The sequence below is a fragment of the Anas acuta genome, chromosome 5 (genome assembly GCF_963932015.1).
Source record: "Anas acuta chromosome 5, bAnaAcu1.1, whole genome shotgun sequence".
In the NCBI taxonomy this organism is placed as follows: domain Eukaryota; kingdom Metazoa; phylum Chordata; class Aves; order Anseriformes; family Anatidae; genus Anas; species Anas acuta.
Window position 1 is genome coordinate 61,810,963 of NC_088983.1, and position 19,787 is coordinate 61,830,749.

General features: G+C 39.5%; 1 protein-coding gene across 8 annotated transcripts in view; it reads left to right on the forward strand.

Moving 5' to 3' along the window:
* TUB (TUB bipartite transcription factor) overlaps window positions 1-19,787 on the forward strand; it is a 116,934-nt gene that overhangs the window by 87,271 nt on the left and 9,876 nt on the right. For 3 of the 8 annotated variants that reach the window (XM_068685230.1, XM_068685233.1, XM_068685231.1), the window contains 7 exons: window positions 2,967-3,101; window positions 11,864-12,031; window positions 15,100-15,171; window positions 16,075-16,196; window positions 17,062-17,253; window positions 17,797-17,909; window positions 19,016-19,130. In XM_068685230.1, the coding sequence (XP_068541331.1) occupies window positions 2,967-3,101; window positions 11,864-12,031; window positions 15,100-15,171; window positions 16,075-16,196; window positions 17,062-17,253; window positions 17,797-17,909; window positions 19,016-19,130 (917 nt within the window). Of the gene's footprint in view, window positions 1-2,963; window positions 3,102-11,863; window positions 12,032-15,099; window positions 15,172-16,074; window positions 16,197-17,061; window positions 17,254-17,796; window positions 17,910-19,015; window positions 19,131-19,787 lie in introns of all 8 variants that reach the window. The other 5 variants (XM_068685234.1, XM_068685235.1, XM_068685232.1 and 2 more) reach the window with 4 other exon arrangements.

Below are 19,787 nucleotides of genomic sequence, written 5' to 3' on the forward strand. Positions count from 1 at the left end.
AATTCTGTCTCGACACAGTGCATCCTGCTCTCATTTCTGTCTTGTCTAAATGCAAATCCTAGTACAAACAAATCTAATAGAAATTGAAAAAATGTCTTTATTTTTTTTGAGTGAAGATTTTAATAATTTGGAGTTGGAAATACGGGGCAATTGAGTGGATTTTCAAACGTAGTCTCCTAGTGTTTAAGATAAAGATCAATTGGGATTTTTAAAGTTCCCTTTTTTTATTGAAATGAATGCATTTTTGAGTGACATTCGTGGAAAGTCCTTCCCTGAAGCTGCGTGTAAAATTCTTAATTTATTCGTTCTGTGCTACTGCTATCATTATTTTTAACTTCTTAATATCCAATTAAGGACATAATCATATTGTCAGTGAATATTATCCAGGGAGACCAAAGAAAACATTAGTGACTGGACGAGCCTTAGCCAATTTCTGCTGTTTTTTGAGTAATTAATAGCTAAGAATAAAATGGTGGGTTTTTGTGCATGAGGCAGTATTTTGGGATTAGATTTGGACTTATTCCAGAGGTAGTGATTTAAATGTAATGTTACAGGTCAAAAAAGCATCCTTTAGAAACAGGAAATTCCGTGCTAATTCTTTCATGAACACAGTTGTAGTATCAGCACATTTATGGGTTAAATTTTATTTTACAGCCTCCACCACTTCTGTATGAATGTTCTGTTTGCCATATAGAGCAGTGATGGTATATGCTCGGAATGGCTACTGGACTGAAATCTGGCCTTATAGATGAAAGTAATGCAAATATTTTCTTCTCTGGCACTTGGAGTACCTATTGCTGTGCTTACAATCAGATATCTCTTGCTGGAAGTTACGGGACAAAATTAATTCACAAAGCTTTAGGCTTTTACTTGTTAGATCAAAAGACAGCTGACAAGATGGTGCAGATAAGTCTTTAATTTTTCAATGAACAATGTCAGAACATTTCATCCCTTGCTGATTAATCATTCCTTTGGGCCAAGTAGATTAAGTTTCATCTGAATGAATGAATATGGCTGTATTTAAAAGGATTTAGAGACCTGACCGGTCATTTAATGTTGGTCATTTGTAAAGTACTGAATTTCAGTTACATGGAGGATTATCATCTTTAAATCAATGAAAAGAACATATCCTCATTTTTAAAGAGAGACTAAGCTATAAATATAGGACAGATTGCTGGGCTGACCAATCCTACCTATTTAAAGACTGTTCAGCAGGGATACTTTGCTTCCCTGCTTAGTCCAAGGCTGCCATGCCTGTGGAAACAGAAGACCGTGCTGCTTTGGATGTGCTGTTTTCCCCGTCTTGCTGTGCACTTGCTCCTTTGGTTCTGTCTTGTTCATTTTCTCAGTGCTCTGTGGTGCTCAGCAAAAGTACTGCCGTCTTGGGATTTGTGTTCAGTAAAGATGGAACTGAGGAGTTGGGCAGCAACGAGTCATTTTTCTAGGCTGTTAATCACTCATGCCTCTACCGATTTCATGTATATACTCTAAAACTTGAGCTCTTCCTCTGTGTAGTGAAACAGGGGTATGTGTTTAGTGAGTGCCTCGGATGCTCATTGTGCAATGCTGTTCATACGGGGCTGCTGAGCTGGGGAGGGCAGCTGGGGGTTTGTATGCTGCAGTTAACACAGACATGGCTAAATCCATGTCATCTTGTTCCTCTGAGGATCCCCTTGGTGTTGTGGTTGCCATTCATGTGCCTGAAGGATTTGGTGAATGGGAAAGTTGCCTCATAGACCAGAAGCTTGGAGAGAGTTTCCTTCTTCAAGGGGAGGTTTCCGGCTGCCCACACATCGTGGGGCATCATTAGGTCAGGGTTTTTCAGGGTTTATGACTTTTGTCAGGGATGTTTTTAAAGAAATTTCTTTCCAGTTAGGATCCTTAGTGGGCTTTATTTTTTTTATTATTATTATTTTAAAGAAAGCACTTGAATTTGAGGGAAAGAAAAGGATGATAGGATGCTGGCATCAAGTGCCAGGGTGATGTTCCTCTGAGATACACCACAGTGACCACACGAAGCTGGGGGCAGTGAAATTAACAGCAGCCAGCAGCTGATGCTAAGATTTCTTAGTGCTCGCCTACCGGTTGTTTTGCTTGGGGTATGAAGTTTGATGATTTCTTTCTGTATTTCACAAGGGTGATTGCTTTTATATCATTATAAACGCAGTGTTACTTGACTTGGTCTGGCCAGAGCAAAGAGCTGCTCTGGGCATTGCTTTCACAGATTGAAATATTGACCTCAAAGCGTGTCATGCGTTTAGAAAGAGATAAAGCCTCATTTTACTTTGAAAACAACCAAGATTATGTGAATGAATGCTGACATTCGTAGTTTGTGCTATGCATGATGTGCTGAGACTTCTCAAAATTAATTTGTAGGGAACAAAGTAGGAGGAGTTTTTTAGCTTGGGCTATAGTTTCTTCCATAAAATGCATGGCCGTCCTACTCATGATACTCTGGTATATTTGGTTGTGTAAATATGTTTTGAAAATAAAACTGATGATTCCTTGTTTATGGTTTTAGGATATCGTTTTAAGCACAGGCACTACGAAATCTAAATAAAGCTATTCAGCCTGCATGCTGCCACTGTTGAGCAGTCTGGCAGAGCTTTAGTGTAAGGAAATGTGCTTCCTGCAATAGCTCAGCAACACATTAATATTCTGATGTTATTTTTGGACTGAAAGTTAGGAGCTGATATATTATTGGAAGGAGGAAAAAAGTTAGGAAATACCTCCCAGTTAACCTAACACTTTTATTTTTTTTTTTTTACTGTAACTTAGCAATTTCTGGTTTATTTGAATCCCTTCTCTGCATGAATTACCTGAAATGCTAAATTCTGCGACGTCTGCTTACTTCTTTTGCCTTCGAAGAGTTCTCAATTCACTCTCTCTCTCTCTCTCTCTCTTTCTCTCTCTCTCTTGTCTCTCTGTTTTTCTTTTTGGTGGGGTGCCCTGAATCTCTCAAGCAGTGCAGGAGGCCGAACAGGAAGATGTAAAAGTGGTAGTGGATGCCCAAGCTCCGAAATCAACTAAAAAAGCCAAGGCAGCAGCTGCAAGCTGTCAGACTGGCAGCACCAGAAAGGAGAAAAAAGGGAAACACAAAGGTTAGCTGCATGCTGCTCAATGTCAGATGTTCAATTGACTGCAAAATGCTTTTTTTTTTTTTTTTGTCATTTTTAAATTCTTTGAACATCAATATTTTTCTGAAAATTGTCTGAAAGTGATATATTGAAATTTTTATGAGATTGGAAAATGTGTGTGGCTTGGACCTATCTCAGCAGGTGTGAAGGAGGGCTGAAATTTGTAAACCAAGTATTCTCCAAAGGAGCGTATTTATTAAAATACCAGAGGAGTAAAAGTGTCCTGATGGAACAGATGCTGATGTTTTCCTGCAGTGTTAAAGAACTGAGAATCACCGTAAACCAAGATGTTTTTTTCAATCTGCACACAATGTAATTTGGAGGAATGGCCTTAAATTGCAGTCATTCTGTCCAGGCTCTTACTGGGGTTTATGCTGCACAGCGTAGGGGTTAAGTGAGCATTTTGAAAATAAATTTGACAAAACCAAGGTAACATCCTCAAAGGGTTTCTTCAAGTTGTTCCTTCAGGGTTACTCTATCCTACCTGGCAAATGTATGTAAGGTGTTCGTATGAAAAATTCTCTGCGGTGACTTTGGGTCGGATTAGGTAGACAAAAAAAAATTATTGAAGAAAGTAATGACTGTCATTGATGAGTCTGCTAATGATAGTAATGACTAACAAAGGGAATTCTTGAGGTCATAGAATAGGGGCTATATATAGGAATTTTGCAGGACCAGAGCCTGTCTTATTAAAATTCATTAAACCGTATTGCAGCTTAATTCTTGAGATCTGAATCTACAGCTTCTCTCTGTCTGTAGTCCCTCTGGGACTCGGTGAGACAGGCTTTAGTGTCGGGCCCCGAGGTAATTAATTAATTCATTTATTTGAAGGAGAAAAAAAAAAGAAGTTGGTGTGTACTGATACCTAGGCTTAAAATAAGAAGTGAAAGTCAAGGGCATGAAGTTTAAGGTTTTTATCTCCTACATGAATTTTAAGGTTTTTATCTCTGATGGTGTGATTTATCACCTGTATGGACGCTGCCCTGTAGGCTTAGGGAGTGAAGTAGTGGAGTTTTCTTGAGAGATTGTGGGTCGTGTAGCTGCCAGAATCTTTAAAATCCTTTCCATCACCATTAGCTGCTTGAGAAGAGATTGATGTTTGTGCTTGTGGATTATCTGAGGGGTGGAGGGGCGAGATGACCACTTGTGTTAACATTTTAGCAATCTAGATGGTTCATGCTGAAACTCCAGTGTGTTCTGTGAAGGAACAGGCTGGATGCAGAGGGATGAATGCCCTTTATATGCGAAGACAGCATTTTAAAGGTTTCCGTTAGTATTTAGCTAGAGTGAGTATTACTTTTCTGAGCAGAGCAGAGCTCTTTGTGCTCGAAGAAAAAAGAGTCTTTAGACCAGATTCTATGAATAGTAAGCGAAGTCAGACCAAAAATCATTGAATTATACATGAATAGCTCTTGAAGCTGTAGTGCAATGATTGTGCTCTGGTCTTAGATGTGTAATGCCTTTTTAAGTGGCTTGAAGAATGATGAAGCTGTGATCAGAACAACGTGCTAAAGATAAACGCGAGGGAAATATTAGGCTTAATGAGGTTACACTGACATAAGGCAAGAGAAGGATGTGGCTAATTGCTCGTGTAGCTGATTGTTCCTCCTGAGTTAGGGGTCAGTGCATTTTGTAATTCTGTGATGGGTAGCGTGGCACTTATCAACTCTTCCTAAATCTGTGATTAGTACTGGTATCTCACTCTTAATGACATATCCAATATAATCTGCGCCTATTTTTAGAAAGGGACATCATTTTTGTGGGAAGAAGCCTGCAAACGCAGTAAATTGATTGTATTTTATAGTAGCTCAGCTCATTAAATTGGTATTTCTGGAAGGTTTAGTCTCCAAGTTTATTGTTGGGCATAATATTCAGTATTGGGAAAAATACAAAATGAAACAAATGGATGTGTAAAATGGTGAAAATAGTGGACTGAACTCCGGCTTCATTTGTGACTTGAGATGCTAGGAAGGGTGAATAAGGATATTAGTGAACCTGGTGTACGGTGTTATTAGATAGTCCAACAGAAAAGTAATGCAAATGAGTGAAAACAGTTACAACAGGCACCCTGCATAGCAATACGAATACAAACCTGAGCATCTTTAGAGTATTCTTTCAGAATTAAGATTCCTGAAAGTATTGTAGGCCCATAGCAGTGTGGGGTGGTTTGTTTTTTTTGTTTGTTTGTTGTTCTTTTTTTCCCCAGTACATGTTTGTGAATTAAAGCTATCTGGTAGAGTGTATTTTTGGCTTTGTGCAGTGAATTGAGTAGAAACAAATCAGGAAGGTAAAAAGAACCTTAAAAAAAAAATAATGCAGAAAACTAGGCAAAGCCAGGACCTAATTCAAAGTGAATCTGATATGAAAATTCAGAAATTCATTCCCTGAAGTTTTTTTTTTCTAGCTGAACCCCTTGCACTTGCAGCATGTAAGTACGTTCTAGGAAACATATTACCTACTCCATTTATGAGAGTCGGAAAGCAAATGAGCTGCTCTGAAACACGGCACTTCTTCTGCCTGGATGGCTATTTCGTGTTTTGATTTGGCTTGCTTCTTCCATGTTGCTTTTCTCTCTTTCACGCCTGCTCGTCTGTTTTGATTTGTGCATCCTGTCTCATTTTCATATGTAACAAGCAACTACATTAATGCTGGCCGACTCAGAAAGCAGCACCATTGGTTGGATAAGCAACATTTTTTCTCACTATAAGACTTCCTTTTCTGATGGGAATAAAAGAGTTTGTGTAGAGTAGATTTATCTTGGCTTCCCCCTGCATTAAAGAGAAGGGGTAGGAGGAGGAACAAATTTGTTTCCACCAAGAAAAGCCCAGTTGTTTCCAGATCTGACAGCCCGTTCAGGCAATGCTTTGGCAACGCGTGAACTTGACTGGGAGGACATCATTTGGCCTCCACAAGATAGAAATTTATAAAAGCACAGTTCTCTAGTTTTCAAGTTAAATGTAGATGCTTGGTGCTCAAGTACTTGCTTTTAAGTGACCTAATACTGTGTTAGCGAGAGTCCTTCCTTTAACTAAAATTTGGACTAAATCACCTCCAGATGTCCTTTCTTAACAAAATTTGTTTTTTTCTCCCCTTTCCTTAACAAGCAAATACCTTTGTGGTTTTGCATTTACTTGAACCCATATTGCTGGTTGCACAGCCCCTAAGAGAACAGGTATATACTGGGAAATGGCTTATAAAATATTAACAACTGCAATATACTTCAGGTTATGTGGGCCTAAAAGTATAACAAAAATGCCCCCCACTCCCCACAAACATTTTCTCTTTTGAGGAGAGTTAACACCCAACAGTGATTTTTCTCTCTCTTTCTTTTTTAAGCAATAGAGTTCTAAATTCCTAAAAGCTGTAATTTCCTGGTACTTCATTCTAGCTATTTTATTAGAGCTTCCTAAGCAAACATTCTGAGAAATAACCTTTTTCGTTTATTGATTTTTACAATATTACTTTCCTCTCCTGTACCACTGTTCCAGAGGTAAACCTTATTATACTCAGTGTTCTTACGTCTGGATAGGTGTGGATTTCAAAAATGGAATCAACTCTTGTTTTCGTCTTTTTAACATAAAAAGATCTCTTGAGACAATAAAAGCAGAAGGTTTTGCTTTCAGCTACATTCTTTAAAAGCTGGAAATTCTCTTTGTTTTGGTGTCAGTTTAATAAAAGTAGTTTTTTTCTGAGGATAAAGTCCTTGTCTTTTGCAGCATTTGTGCTCCCACCCCTACGCTGGAGGAAGTGCTGCTCTGCAATTTGCAATTGCAGCTTTGCTGCTGGCTGCAGCCTTGAGTGTTATCCGTGTCGGTATGACTTCTGTTGCAGACCAGTGTTTTGTCTAACCTGGTGTCATGCCTCTGAAGGCACATTTAAAATCAGAAATGAAGAAAAATTTCTAGTGTCAACTGCATTTGCTGTCAGCATGCTTGCAGAGGAAGGACGTGCCTGTTGCAGAACCCCTGCGTACAGCTGCTGAAGTCCGAAAATGTGGCTTGAGGTCTTGGTCTTCCAGAGACCTCCTGCCTGCTTCAGCCACCTTCGTGGGTCTGATACTCAAAAGGCTTAAATACAGTCTTAAACCTTAGTGTGTGAGCAATATAGCTGATCTCCAATGTTGAATTTGTCTTAAGTACTCTATAAAATGAAAACGGGATTTTTTCTTTCCTGCAGATCTACTTTGTACAGTGGGGACAGAAATACTTGTTCTCTATGCCATGTACCTTTCCTTGTATGTATTCTCATTTGTTATTTAGTCACTGAACTCAATTAATTGTCTCTGATGATACGGTTCTTTTTAGTTTCTTTCCTAATTTGCAGCTGTCCTGTGAAGAAGTACTTAATTTACAATAATGGTTATCTTCAAATAATTTAGAAATCTGTCTTTTTGTGTTGTCATAGGTACAGTAGAGATTCTTTGCAAATAATCAGTTAATCATTCTTTCCTGTACTTATAACCTCTTTTAAAAGAACCAAGAGTAAATAACATTTGCTGAATTTCGTAGCAAGATGTTTGCATGCATAAATACATGCAGGAATGTGATGTATATAAATACAATTTGATTCTTTTCTTGAAAGATCCAGTTACTGGGGATTCATGTAATATACAGTCAAATGCTTTTATGCCTATAGCTTGTTGCCAGGTTGTCAAATTTTGAATCCCTAACTTAGTCAAGACTAATACTGGGCATTGTCCGCTCTTGTTTATCAGCAGTACCTTTCTTCATGTTGGTTCTGGTACTCATCTATAGGCAGTGGTTGCTTATCTGTTGCCTCTCTAAGCTTTCCCTGGTCATACATAAATACATAGCTTGTTAATATGTAGTCCTTTCTGCTTTTCTGTCCACTCTCTCTGCTTCCCTCTCCAAGTAAAAGTTTTACAATGTCATTTTTTTTGTTACCTCTTGAGCAATGAAAGATTTTGCATGTTATCAATACTGTCTGTAAGATTTCAGGTGCTAACATAATGCAGGTGTTGATAATAGTAGTTTGTAGGATGGAAATGCCACTGAATGCCAGTATATTATTTATTTATTTATTTATTTATGGTATCTCTGGGTTTCCTCTGAGACATGACTATGTTAGAGTTTACCGGAAGGCTCTTACTGAAGGGACTGATATTCTGGTGGTATTTTCAGTCTCCTTCTTTCTCCCCTGCTCTCCTTCACAGTTGCCTAGAGGAAAACATAAATAATTCCTTTTCTTCTTAACGGGTATTCAAAGACATCACCATTGGTTTTTCTTTACCTGACTTTTGGGAAAAAATGTTTGAAAATCATGAATCTAGCTATAAACTTTTTTCTTTATGGCACAGCCTGCTCATCTTTGCCTTTTCTGACACCGTTCTTAAACAAGGAAGCTTATAGCTACAGGCGTGATGGTTTGCTTTTATTGCTCAGTGAACTGTCTGTCCAGTAGGTGTGTGGAAGGACGAGAAGTCAGTGAGGCAAAGAGAGCGAGAACACAGAGAGAGATCCACCTCAAGTATCAGAATTGTGCAGGCTTGAAAGTGCTTTCAGACATTGTGTTAATTATGGTCAAAATGTCTTTTGAATTATCACTTTCCAAATAGACATAACATGATAAATATAAAAGAAATGTGTTTATCTGCTTGCATTTAATACAATTTTACACATGCGTATACAGCTGCATGAATGCATGCACACACACAAATATTAAATGGTTAATCCTGCATTTGCTGGGAACCATCTATAGCACCAAATATATTTGCTGGTTTTTAATACAATACTATAATACAGCAGACGCTATTTTCTTTTTTTTTTTTTCTCTCTGCCTATATCCCCCATTCTCCTAAATGGGGTCAGCAGCAGAACCATTCGTAATGCTTAATAACGCACTCCCCCAGTGATGCGCTCCACAGAATGCTGAAATTGATTTTTCTTCTTTAAAAGTGTGACCTGCCAGGGTAGCCTTTGTCCTCCTGCCTGATGGTACGCGATGTTCCTGACAGCACGGGATGTGAGCGCAGCTGTGCTGCAGGCATCAGAAAGCAGCAGCCTCAGTGCAGTGTCTCATGCCGTCAGAGGCATTTCCTTGCCGCAGATCAGTGTTTGCTTTGAAGAAGAAGAATTAAGATGTTTTGTTCCCTTTGGAATGGGTTCTCCAAATCAGGTTTCTAGTGTCCCAAACTTAATAAGGGAGTAGATACGCACAAGGTAGGAGCCTTTTGTTAAATTTATGGGTGCTTAACGCTTGAAATTCAGAGTGTTATAGTGAGAACCTGACTTTAGGCAGTCACCTTAAAGTTGATGGATAAAGCTGTTAAAAATACTGCAGTGGATCTGAGCAGCTCTCCTGTCTGTTCTAGAGCACCTTTGCTGTAGTACGTATCCTGAAATAACTCACTGTCAGTACAAATGCTATTCACTGCCATATTATACCTGCAACATCGGGAATTACGCTGTTCCATGTATAATTTGTCCCTGCTCACGTACTGTAATGAAGAGTGGTTTTATTGCCCAAATATGTATGCAAATTTTTGGATGCCATAAACATAACATAACATAAACATAAACAGAAACAAAAGTTTCCTTGTGTTAGTGCTTTTCTCAGTTTCACTGCTTAGTTCACTGCAGTCATTGCTTTTATAGGGTTTGCCTTTGTTGTTTTTCTGTACAATAAATGACCCGATGAAATTCCTTAAGGTTGTACTGTAAGGGGAGATAAATAGCATGTTAAGTTTACCTTATCTGCAGCTTTCAGTGTTTTGTTTTGTTTAGTTTTGTTTTTTTTTACCTCTTTTGGAACTAGAATCTTTAAGGTCCCTTCCAACCCAAGCCATTCCGTGTTCTTTATTTAACTTAGCCCGTGTAAGATTAAAGTGTGGGTGTATGCAACATCTGTGTCATGCTGTACGAGTTAGAATGTTAGCTAAGAAAAATGTCAACAGTGAACAGATTTGTCTTGTAAATTGTCAGACTCTTTGACATAGCAATCTGGTTGTCCGGTAAACTAGAATTCCTTCAGACAGCACGAATTTTTGTGAAGCTGAATGCAGATTTTATATTTAGTTTTTAGTAATTTAGTAGTGAAGATTGTGGATTGCACTTGTTGCCCAGGATGGAGTCTGCCAAGCCGCAACAGCTCCTGAAAGATGACAACCAAGGTGAGAAGAGCAGGAGCTCTTAGGCAGCAAATGGCATAAAAGGCCAACACTAAACTAGTAGCGTTCCAAACTTCAAAGGGGATACTGAAACTTTTGAAGAATTTGGAATGATTTGAAGAGTGGGGGATCTGAAGGCCAGGAAAACATGTGGAGACATAAACTTCAGTTCCTTTAATTGATCAAAGATAAGGTTAAGAGGTGCTTTGATGAGGACTGACTTCTGAAAGGGCAAGGCGCTTGATAGTATAGGAGGTCTATTGCCTAGCTGATGAAGGTGTAAAAATAATCAGGTGGCCAGAACTCCTTAGGCCAGTTCAGACGGAGTCACTGGTGCTGAACACTGGGGTAATTTATCATTAGAGCAACGGTTGTGGGGTTGCAGCGCATTCTGCATCACAACGAGAGCCTGAAACTCTCCTTCTACAAAGGTGATAGAAACATTTCCATCTACTTCATGTAGGTGTTCAAGGTTGGATGGTTTATTTGTTGCTAGTTTTATGGTAACTAAATCAGAACTTACAGGGTAGGTGTAGAATTTGCCAGATGCAGCAGAGTCAAGAATTCCTTCAGGCCTTGAAATCTGAATTTGTGAAGTGGCAGTCATGTCTGCTTTGGTTTTGTCTCTCTCTTTTCCAACTAACCTGAAAGCTTTGAAATACTTCTGCAGTCTTGTTAGGTGGTAGCACGGTTCGTGCTGCTGCTGATAAAGTGGACCACTTTATTTTCCAGCAGTGCTTCGCACCACAGTGGCAGTAACAGTAAGTATGGTGAAGTACAGTTAAGCATGCTGATGTGCAATCCAGTTGTCTTTTAATGCAAGTTGACAGCTGCTGGCAAAAAGGGTTGAGATGGTAATCTTGGAGACTTCTGCTACATATCACAGGCTGAAAACGTAGCCCAACAGGTAGTACTCCTTCGTACGGGATTTATTCTGCTCCATTTGGTCTGAGGAGCACCATATTCTTTTACTGAAATAGCTCTTTGTAATGCTTGCTAATTCTCCATCACGTTGCTTATTAACAAAGCTTTCAGAACAGCAGCAGCATACAGGCTTAAGTTACTTACTCTGTAAATGATAGTACCGTTTCTATTGGTGCCGAAATGCATTTCTATATAGCTGGTTTATTTTATTTATCAGCACTTCATTTTAGCTAAGAGTGGCACATTTGCAATCTGATATTTCAGCCTGTTGTCCTGAAGAAAGAAACTAAGTTAGCTTGTGATAAGAATACTCCTTCCCCACCCCATTTTTTCAAAGTTTCTGAAACTTTGAAGAATGAGTTCATAATGGTAGCCTTTGTGTCTTAAAGGGCATAATATGGGGCTCAGGTTTATCTATTTCTGAACCAGTTGTGACCTGCTAGGAAAGCTGCATCTTTGCCTATCCTCTCCAATTGATTTCTGTAAAGTGTGGCAAGTGGGGAATGAGACTTTTGCCTTGGGGGTTGTTGTAGTCTTGCTTAAGTCTATAAAATATTATTAAATATGAGCATGTGATCTTCGTTTCTTAGAAAAGATGCTTTTTATGAGGGAAGGATTCTCTTTGCAGTAACTTCTTGACACAATGACAACCAAGGCTTTTGCTGTTGTCTGACAGGAATTGATGGCCCAGCTGCTTTTCAAGATGATGTTCAGAAGACAGGAAGTCAAGTGCAGATTCTCACTATTGGGCAATCTAGCCATGATGAAGATGATGGAGAGAAGATGGCTAGTGGCCAACAACAGCAAAGCAAACAGGATCTTAGAACAGCAATGCAGAAGAAGGGTAAGTAGCCAAAGCCACCTTTGGATTCTCAATGCTTCTTTTATGTATGTTGACTCCTCTTCCTATTCCCAGGCTTAGCCCTAGCCTAAGCAGAGATCGGTACTCTGTGCTTCTCCCTTTCCAAGCCTTTTAGGCTTTGTCCTATTCTGTCCGTGAAAATAATGAAGTTCTCTCTTGTCCCAAGGAACAAGAGCCCTCCAGACTCTCAGGGATGCGGTGTTCCCATCTGCAGTGCAGTGCTGCTTTTGAAGCACCAAGCAGATGCTAATACTCATATCCATCTGCTACGTTTTGATATATGACTCTCAAAATCACATACTTGAGGGCTGAAGAAGAGTATGGAATAACAACATTTAAACTAGAATATTAATTTTAATTTTGCTGTCAGCTAAACTCTTCGTAGTTTCACAATGTGTGTTCATGCTTGCAGAGGTGAAAATTACAAAACTGCATTCTGCAGCGTTTCTCACGCACAGTTCTGAAATGCTCTGGATTTTTTTTTAATTTTTTTTTTCTGAAGGCATGCATGATTTGGGAGCTAGATTGTGTATGTACGCATTCATGCATCTATGCCTTCCTTCCTGCAGTGCTATTATGTCTTGTTAGACATTAACTGTAGGAAGGAAAAAATCCTAAAATCTTCACAAAGCTTTTACTGAAGGCATTTACTTAGGGGTTGTTCTTCTTCAGTGTATAGCTTTTGAAGCTAGGATAGCCTGAGCCAAGAGTACTCTGATGCTTTAAGAATAAACTCCTTGTGTATAAAGAGCAAAATATAAGTGCAAACTTGACTGATCTAAAATAGACTATTCATACCTAAATGCACGCTTCTTGTCTGCAGAGCAGTTCTCACTATGATCCGTTTTCTCTGGGACATCACTCTGCAGATGTGAGCAGCTTCAACTGAAATGGGCAGGTTTTATCCAAGTGGGGCACTTCCTGGGCATTTGAGTCAGAGGGATGTTGGCATGACTAACTAGTGCTGATCTGTGTGGTGATTGTGTTGCCTTAGACCATGGCTCAGAATTTTTAATAGCCAGGCACACTACTTGCTAAGGCTGGTTGACTTTAAAAAAAAGATTATCAACAGACTTCTCAAATTAGGTCAGAGCACTCAGGTTTTTACTCTGGGGTACATTTCTATTTTTGATGTTTTTTCCAGGTTAACATATATTTTTATTCTCTCCTTTATTTCGCCAATAAAATCAATAAATAGTATGACCTTTTTTAACCCCTCTCTGAGGATACTCCTGATCAGAACACAACACTGCTAGGGCTGGTAGACTGGTATGCTTCAAACCTATGGAGGGGCTTTGTTTTGGGGTTTCCTGATTTTTGAGAACAGAGCTATCATCTGTGGGACACAAACGTATTAAGACAAGACTCCAACTAGTAGTATTTCTCTAAAATATTTTTTACTTTGAAAATGTGGTTTGCCAAATGGTACTGATAAAGGAGGCTTGATAGACTGTTTTGAGCATCCCAGAAGTCATGGGAACCTTTACGTAGAACTAGAGCTTTTCATTAGTTTCTCACTCTTGCTTCGTGCTTCTGGCATGTCTTTATTGGCGTATCCTCATTGGTTTGAAAAAACCTTTAGAATTGCTGTCTCGCATTGGTGGTCCTCTTGCATGGAATAGGAGCAAAAGGAGAAAATCACAGAGGTGGCTGCTAAGTGTCCTGATGGGAAAGGGCAGGGCAAGCCCCATTAGGTTTGTTTAGCTCTGATCTGTGCCTGTTCTGCTCTTTGATTCTAACTTTGTGGAGAGAAGCCTCTCTCAATATGTGTATTTCTCCTCACTGAGGTTCACCCTGCAAGTTCAGTTACAAGACAAAGAGGCCGTAGGCTACTTGAATGTGAAGAGAATATGCCGCTTGCAAGAAAATGCCAAACATTTTATTTGATTTCTCCATCTGTTGGAAGTTGGCATAGCTAGAATCATTTTCTTCTTGCAGGAAATATTCATCCTTTAGATTTCAGGAGTCTTAATACATAGAAGTCATTGCTGGCAAATGAGTCACTAGGACAGAGTCAGACTTCTGTAAGTTTTAACACCGGATAATTAACATTCACTCTTCATGTTTATCAGTTTCCTCCATTTCTCTGTAAAGACTTGGAATGAACAATTTGGTTGTAGTTCTTTGCCACGTGAAGTTACAGCTGTTTCGAAACTTAGGGAAGGAATAGATTTAATTTCTGGGCTGAAGAACAACACAGGAGCTCTTTGAAGCATTCTCCCCCACAGGTCCTGAGTGCAGACTTTCTAAGACAGGCACAGAATTTTCACCACCAAAATATTGGTGGTGAAATACATAGCATGAATGTAGAAATAAACTACATTTAGAAATAAACTACTATTGAAAATAAACTATGTCCATGCTAGCATATCCAAGTGTGGCTTTTCTGCACAGATGCCAGCTGAAGAAATGGATTGCCTCTGTTAACCATGCATATTTGACTAGAACATCGGCCGTCATTATTAAGAACTAATGTTTGCAATTAATGAGCGTGTGATTAATAATGAGTGAGTTCTGCAGGCTTTAAAAATACCTCTTGACCTGTGAACTCAGCCTTATCCTGCATAACCAGATCCTATTGAAACTTTTTGCTGTCATGCTGGATGGTGTACGTGCAGACTGGGGGAACTGAAGAAGTAGATAATGAGACCATTTGCAGTGCAACTGTTCCTGAATAAATATTTGTGTAAAATCTGTGTATATCAGGTGTGTCTATCAGCTTATTTTGTGCATATTAGAATTCAAAAATAGGCCAAAAACTTACCGTGAAGGGCACGCCATTCACAAAAGTGTTTTAGCACGGCTGGTAAGCTTGAGCTCTGAATGAGGGCTTTATGACTTTATTCAAAACACACCAAAGAAAGTGACAGCAGGTATAAGCAGGTGGAAGGTGAATTTGATTATGCAGAAAGACACGATGTCCCTAATTGAAAATTGTGGCAGCAGTTATTTGGTCCCCTTGAGTAAGCCTTTAGTCCTGTGAGGAGTCAGGCTTGTTCACACACTTAAGGGTTTGCAGAATCAAGCCCATGGATTTTTTCCTTTCCCAGATCCCCATGCAAATACATCCTGGTCCTCTTCCACCTCCCAATCCAGTCTTGTCGCCCTGGATCATGTTCCTGGTAAGTACAGAAGGAAAAAGTTAATTATGCCCATGCTTTTTAGCTCTGGAAATCTTTGCATTTTGTTTATCCTTCTGCATCAGACTTACCAACAGTGGAAATTCAGGACCAAGTTTTTTCTATTTTTTGGGGGGAGAAAAAAATGCTGCGTAGGTTGCCTCTGATATGTGAAACCTGAGTACAGGGTGGCTTCATCTGCATGACACTCCTTGAAAAACTAGGCCTGGCAAATGTCCCACCATTGACACTTTCTGCTGCCAAATCCTGTTTGATGTTCAAAGTTTTGTTCCCCTTTGAAATGTCTGAGGTTTTGAATTCTTTTAAAGTCAAATTTTTAAGTGCTCTAAGGCAGTTCCTATGGCCTGCACTGATACCACTTTTTACATGGAATAAATATGCATAAGAACACTTCCTTGATGTGAATGTTTTCCTCTCACTGTGAAGATCTGGGCTTTATCCGATCTCCTAGGAACAGTTAACAGTGTGCTGTAGAAGGGTTTGTATTTTAATTGGTACGGTTTCCAAATGGCTGTCACAGGTTGTCCACTCAGCTTCAATTTCAGGTGTAAGATTTTCGTTGTGTTTGAAGTACTTGATGGGATTTAGAAGATTTGAATTTATTTTCTAGCTGTGTATTGTTCTTGTCTCAATGTGTACCTCAGTCCTCCCTGTGGAATGGAAACCATGCTATTCCCTTTCTCATTTGCTGAAATGTGTTGGCTTCTCATGCAGGTGCTGTCTCAGCCATGTATTATTTGTACAGCGCCTCATATAGCGACCCCCCCACGCACACACCCTCTCTCACCTGTAAGCCTAAAGGTGCAACAGCATAAATGGTGTTCTACATCACGTATGGGCAGATTCAGTGTGTCAGTATTTCATAGGGCGCTGCTTTCTCCTCAGGCATTTCAAGCAGCATGAATTTTGATGAGGAAGAGGATGAGGAAGATGAAGACAGCTCCAGCTCTTCACAGCTAAACAGTAACACCCGGCCTGGTTCTGCCACAAGCAAGAAATCCAATAAGGTAAGGAGTCAGTACCAAAGCAGGAGCATGTTGGTTTCTGTGTACTGCATCACTTCAGAGAACAGTCAGGACAGGCCTGGCTTTCCTGTTTTGTTCTCAGTATACACGAAAGCATCTCTGAAGTGATTTACTGTGATAGTTCTCAGTTCACAGAAGCAATGAAAATAATGACTAGGAGTAATGAATTGCAAATATTTTCTGAACTTAAATGAAGAGAAAGGTAAACAGTAAATATTTACCTTTCTGCCTCTTGTGGGTGCTCAGAAGGGTCTCCTGCCTTTTTCTCATCATTTTCCCACCCTGCTCTTGCTGCTACTATCTAAAGGTAAAATAAGGCTTCAAATATTCTACATCACGAGCTCTTGCTAAACCAGTGGATGGTGGCTCACTCTTTTATGTACTGCACCAAATTCTCGTCCCTTTTGGAGTTCTCTCTAGCTTAATCCGTCTCTCACCATCCCATTTCTTCCTTTAATCAAAGACCATCACTGTTCTTGGATATGAACCTTCTCAAAAGAGAAATACGTTGAGATGGGAAAGTGTGAGCCAGGGTCTGCTTTGTAACATTACAGCAATCTGATCGTGCAGCTGCCCTGTTCTTTGCCAGATGTGTCTGTTTGCTCAACGTCAGTAGGATAGAGAAATTCTCTATGGGCCTTTGGTAGCCAAGAACTCAACCAACTGGATAGGGAGAGGTACTTAGCTTGGTAAGTTGCCTTGAAGCCTTGAGCTATCAGAACAGAAAAGACAATGTGTCCTGTTTGTTTGTTTGTTTTTAGTGCAGCTGTCATCAACTGCCACTCCCTTGTACCTAAAACCTTGTAACTCAAAGCTGAGGAAACCTGAGTTTTGCTTTCTGTTTTAGGAAGCGGCCTCAGCCCCTAGTCCTTCCACAAATGAGCCTCTCATAGATGTCGATGACCTGGAGGAATTTGCTGTAAGACCTGCTCCACAGGGTGTCACCGTCAAATGCAGAATCACAAGAGACAAGAAAGGAATGGATCGAGGGATGTACCCTACATATTACCTCCATTTGGAAAGGGAGCATGGTAAAAAGGTCATAAAATACCTTGAATGGCATATCAGTTGCATCTGAATACATATATATATATATAAAAAGTCTGAAGAAGTCTTACGAGGAAAATATAATCTTGTATTTTATATGCCTTTTCACTAAGTTCTGCCCTACTGTCTTTCAAAAGCAAAACAACAGTATCAGTTTGTTCTGCTGCCCGTCTTCATATGCCTAATCTTTGGCCTTAAATAATCCATGCGTGGCACCTTAATGTGACAGCTGCATTCTGTGGCCTGAAAAGCATCTCTTTCAATACCAGTGGAAGGGAGTGCAACCTAGAATTAAACATTTAACAAAATAGGTTGGATTTAATTATTTAAACCATAAATAATGGACCGAGTGGTTGAGAAGTTACTTTCTCTTCCTGATTTTTATCTGTTTTTGCTAAGTCCCAGGAGATCTTCTGTTTGCTAATGGTGCTGGAAGACAGAAAAATTGCCTATGGTTTCCTTATATCAAAGCAGGATATGGTGTGTGCTAACCCCTTTGGCATTCTAGAACATGGTGTTTTTTTGCACTGCTTAGGTTTTTCTGTTAGCTGGAAGGAAGCGAAAGAAGAGTAAAACCTCTAATTACCTCATCTCCATAGACCCAACTGACCTGTCTCGGGGTGGAGAGAGTTTTATTGGAAAACTGAGGTAAACACTGATACATCTAAGAATTTATATACATAGAGAGAGAGTGTAACGTTCATTTGAAATAAAGAAGTCTTTAATCATTGTGACTTCGTAATTGGAGTTTTGTCTACATCATGATAATGGTTTTACAGTTTACCATTTTTCAAGTCATATTTTTGGAATTTCTCAAGTACTTACGAAGCCACATTTTATTAAAAGTCAGCAGACTGCGGCTCTTAAATGCTCCTAGGCCAGATTCTCAAAGGTGTATGGGCATCCAAAGATACAGACAAGTTATCTTAATGGAATTTAAAGAAGTACATGAGCAGATTATAACTAGCTGCTGTTGATATTTCGGGAGTTCTGTCTTAAATTATTTGAAAATCTCCTGAGTTTTGCTCATTTCTTAAGATCTTAATTAGAGTTATTTACATCTACTGGAATTTGCTCGGAATCACGTGCTTCTTTTCTGTCCGTCACCCCATCATACATCAGTCTTGTTGATACCGACACGGTGCCTCTCAATGTATGCTTAGATTGTCTGTGCCGGAGGAGAGGGACCGTACCCCTAATTGCTGTTTGCCTGGGTGAATCTCAGAACTTAATGTACTGCTGCAATGCAAACACAGAAGGAGGATAAAGCAGTGTTAATGTTTTCTAAATCGTATTTTGCACTTCTTGGTATGATTTCCATTTAAATAGTAAAGACCAATCTTATTTCTAACCTTATGAAAATCACTGTTTGTAGTCTAGTGGAGCTCGTAATTAGGTAAGAAGGCAGATGGTTTTGTAGAGAGTAAGCATACTGAAAAAAGAAAAAAAAAGAGAGAAAAAAAACAAACAAATAACCCTAACCCCACCTTATTGCATTCTTGAATTTACTAGTTTACGAGATGTGATGAGAAGTCTTCAGTGTAATGATAGGAACCTTTGCTGTGCTCTGTGCTACCTTTACATTTTTGTTATGGTCTTTAATTCAGGAGGTGCCATTCAGTTGGGATTAGAGTTAACAACTATTTGTACTTCATATTATTTGTCTTTTCTTTGGGGCTACAGGGCAGTAAAGGATAGATGTCTGAGGCAGTGTAATTGACAAATGGTGATTGGATTTTCCATTTTTTTGATAGATCAAATCTTATGGGAACTAAGTTTACAGTTTATGACAATGGAGTAAATCCAATGAAAACAACATCAAGCCTGGAAGCGAGTATCCTGCGTCAGGAGCTAGCTGCTATTTGTTATGTAAGTACTGCTCACAGGCAAAGTATGCAAGAAAGGGCAGCTCAGTTTCTGAAATAACACACTGAATTTCCTTCTCACTTAAGGTTATGTAAGTCAACATTTATGCTTTGACGTAATGAAACACCTGATCTTCACCGGAGAAACCGGGAAATTCGGTAGAAAGTAGAGGTGAAAAATGTCGTGCATAGAACCAGGTTGCCCAGTTCTCACTTTTGATCAGAAGACGCTGGAGCTCTTACATAACCCCCCAAAAGTAGGATGCTTCACAGACTGCAGGCACCATCTGGGGGAGCCTCCTGAACTGGGAGAAGTTGTGTACCTGGAGTTGCTGAACTAAGTCACGATCATTTATAATGACATTTTGGGGGAGGCCTCTCTGATCCAAAACACATAGTTGGACAGTTGGGTCTGCAGCAGTGGCTAAGAGACTGGCATAAAAGCTCTAAAAATCCTTTTTACCTGGAAAGCAAAACAAAACAAATCAAATTTGTTTTTCAAAATGCGTTTGAATGAGAGCAAACTGCTTCTTATAGGAGAGTAAATAGCTTTTGTCAGAAGCAATGCAGACAACCAGGACTTAGAGCACAGTTGGTGTTGTGGAATGGCTACAGGGTGACTAACTGCTTTACTGAGAGTGTTCTGCCCAGAAATCTCTGG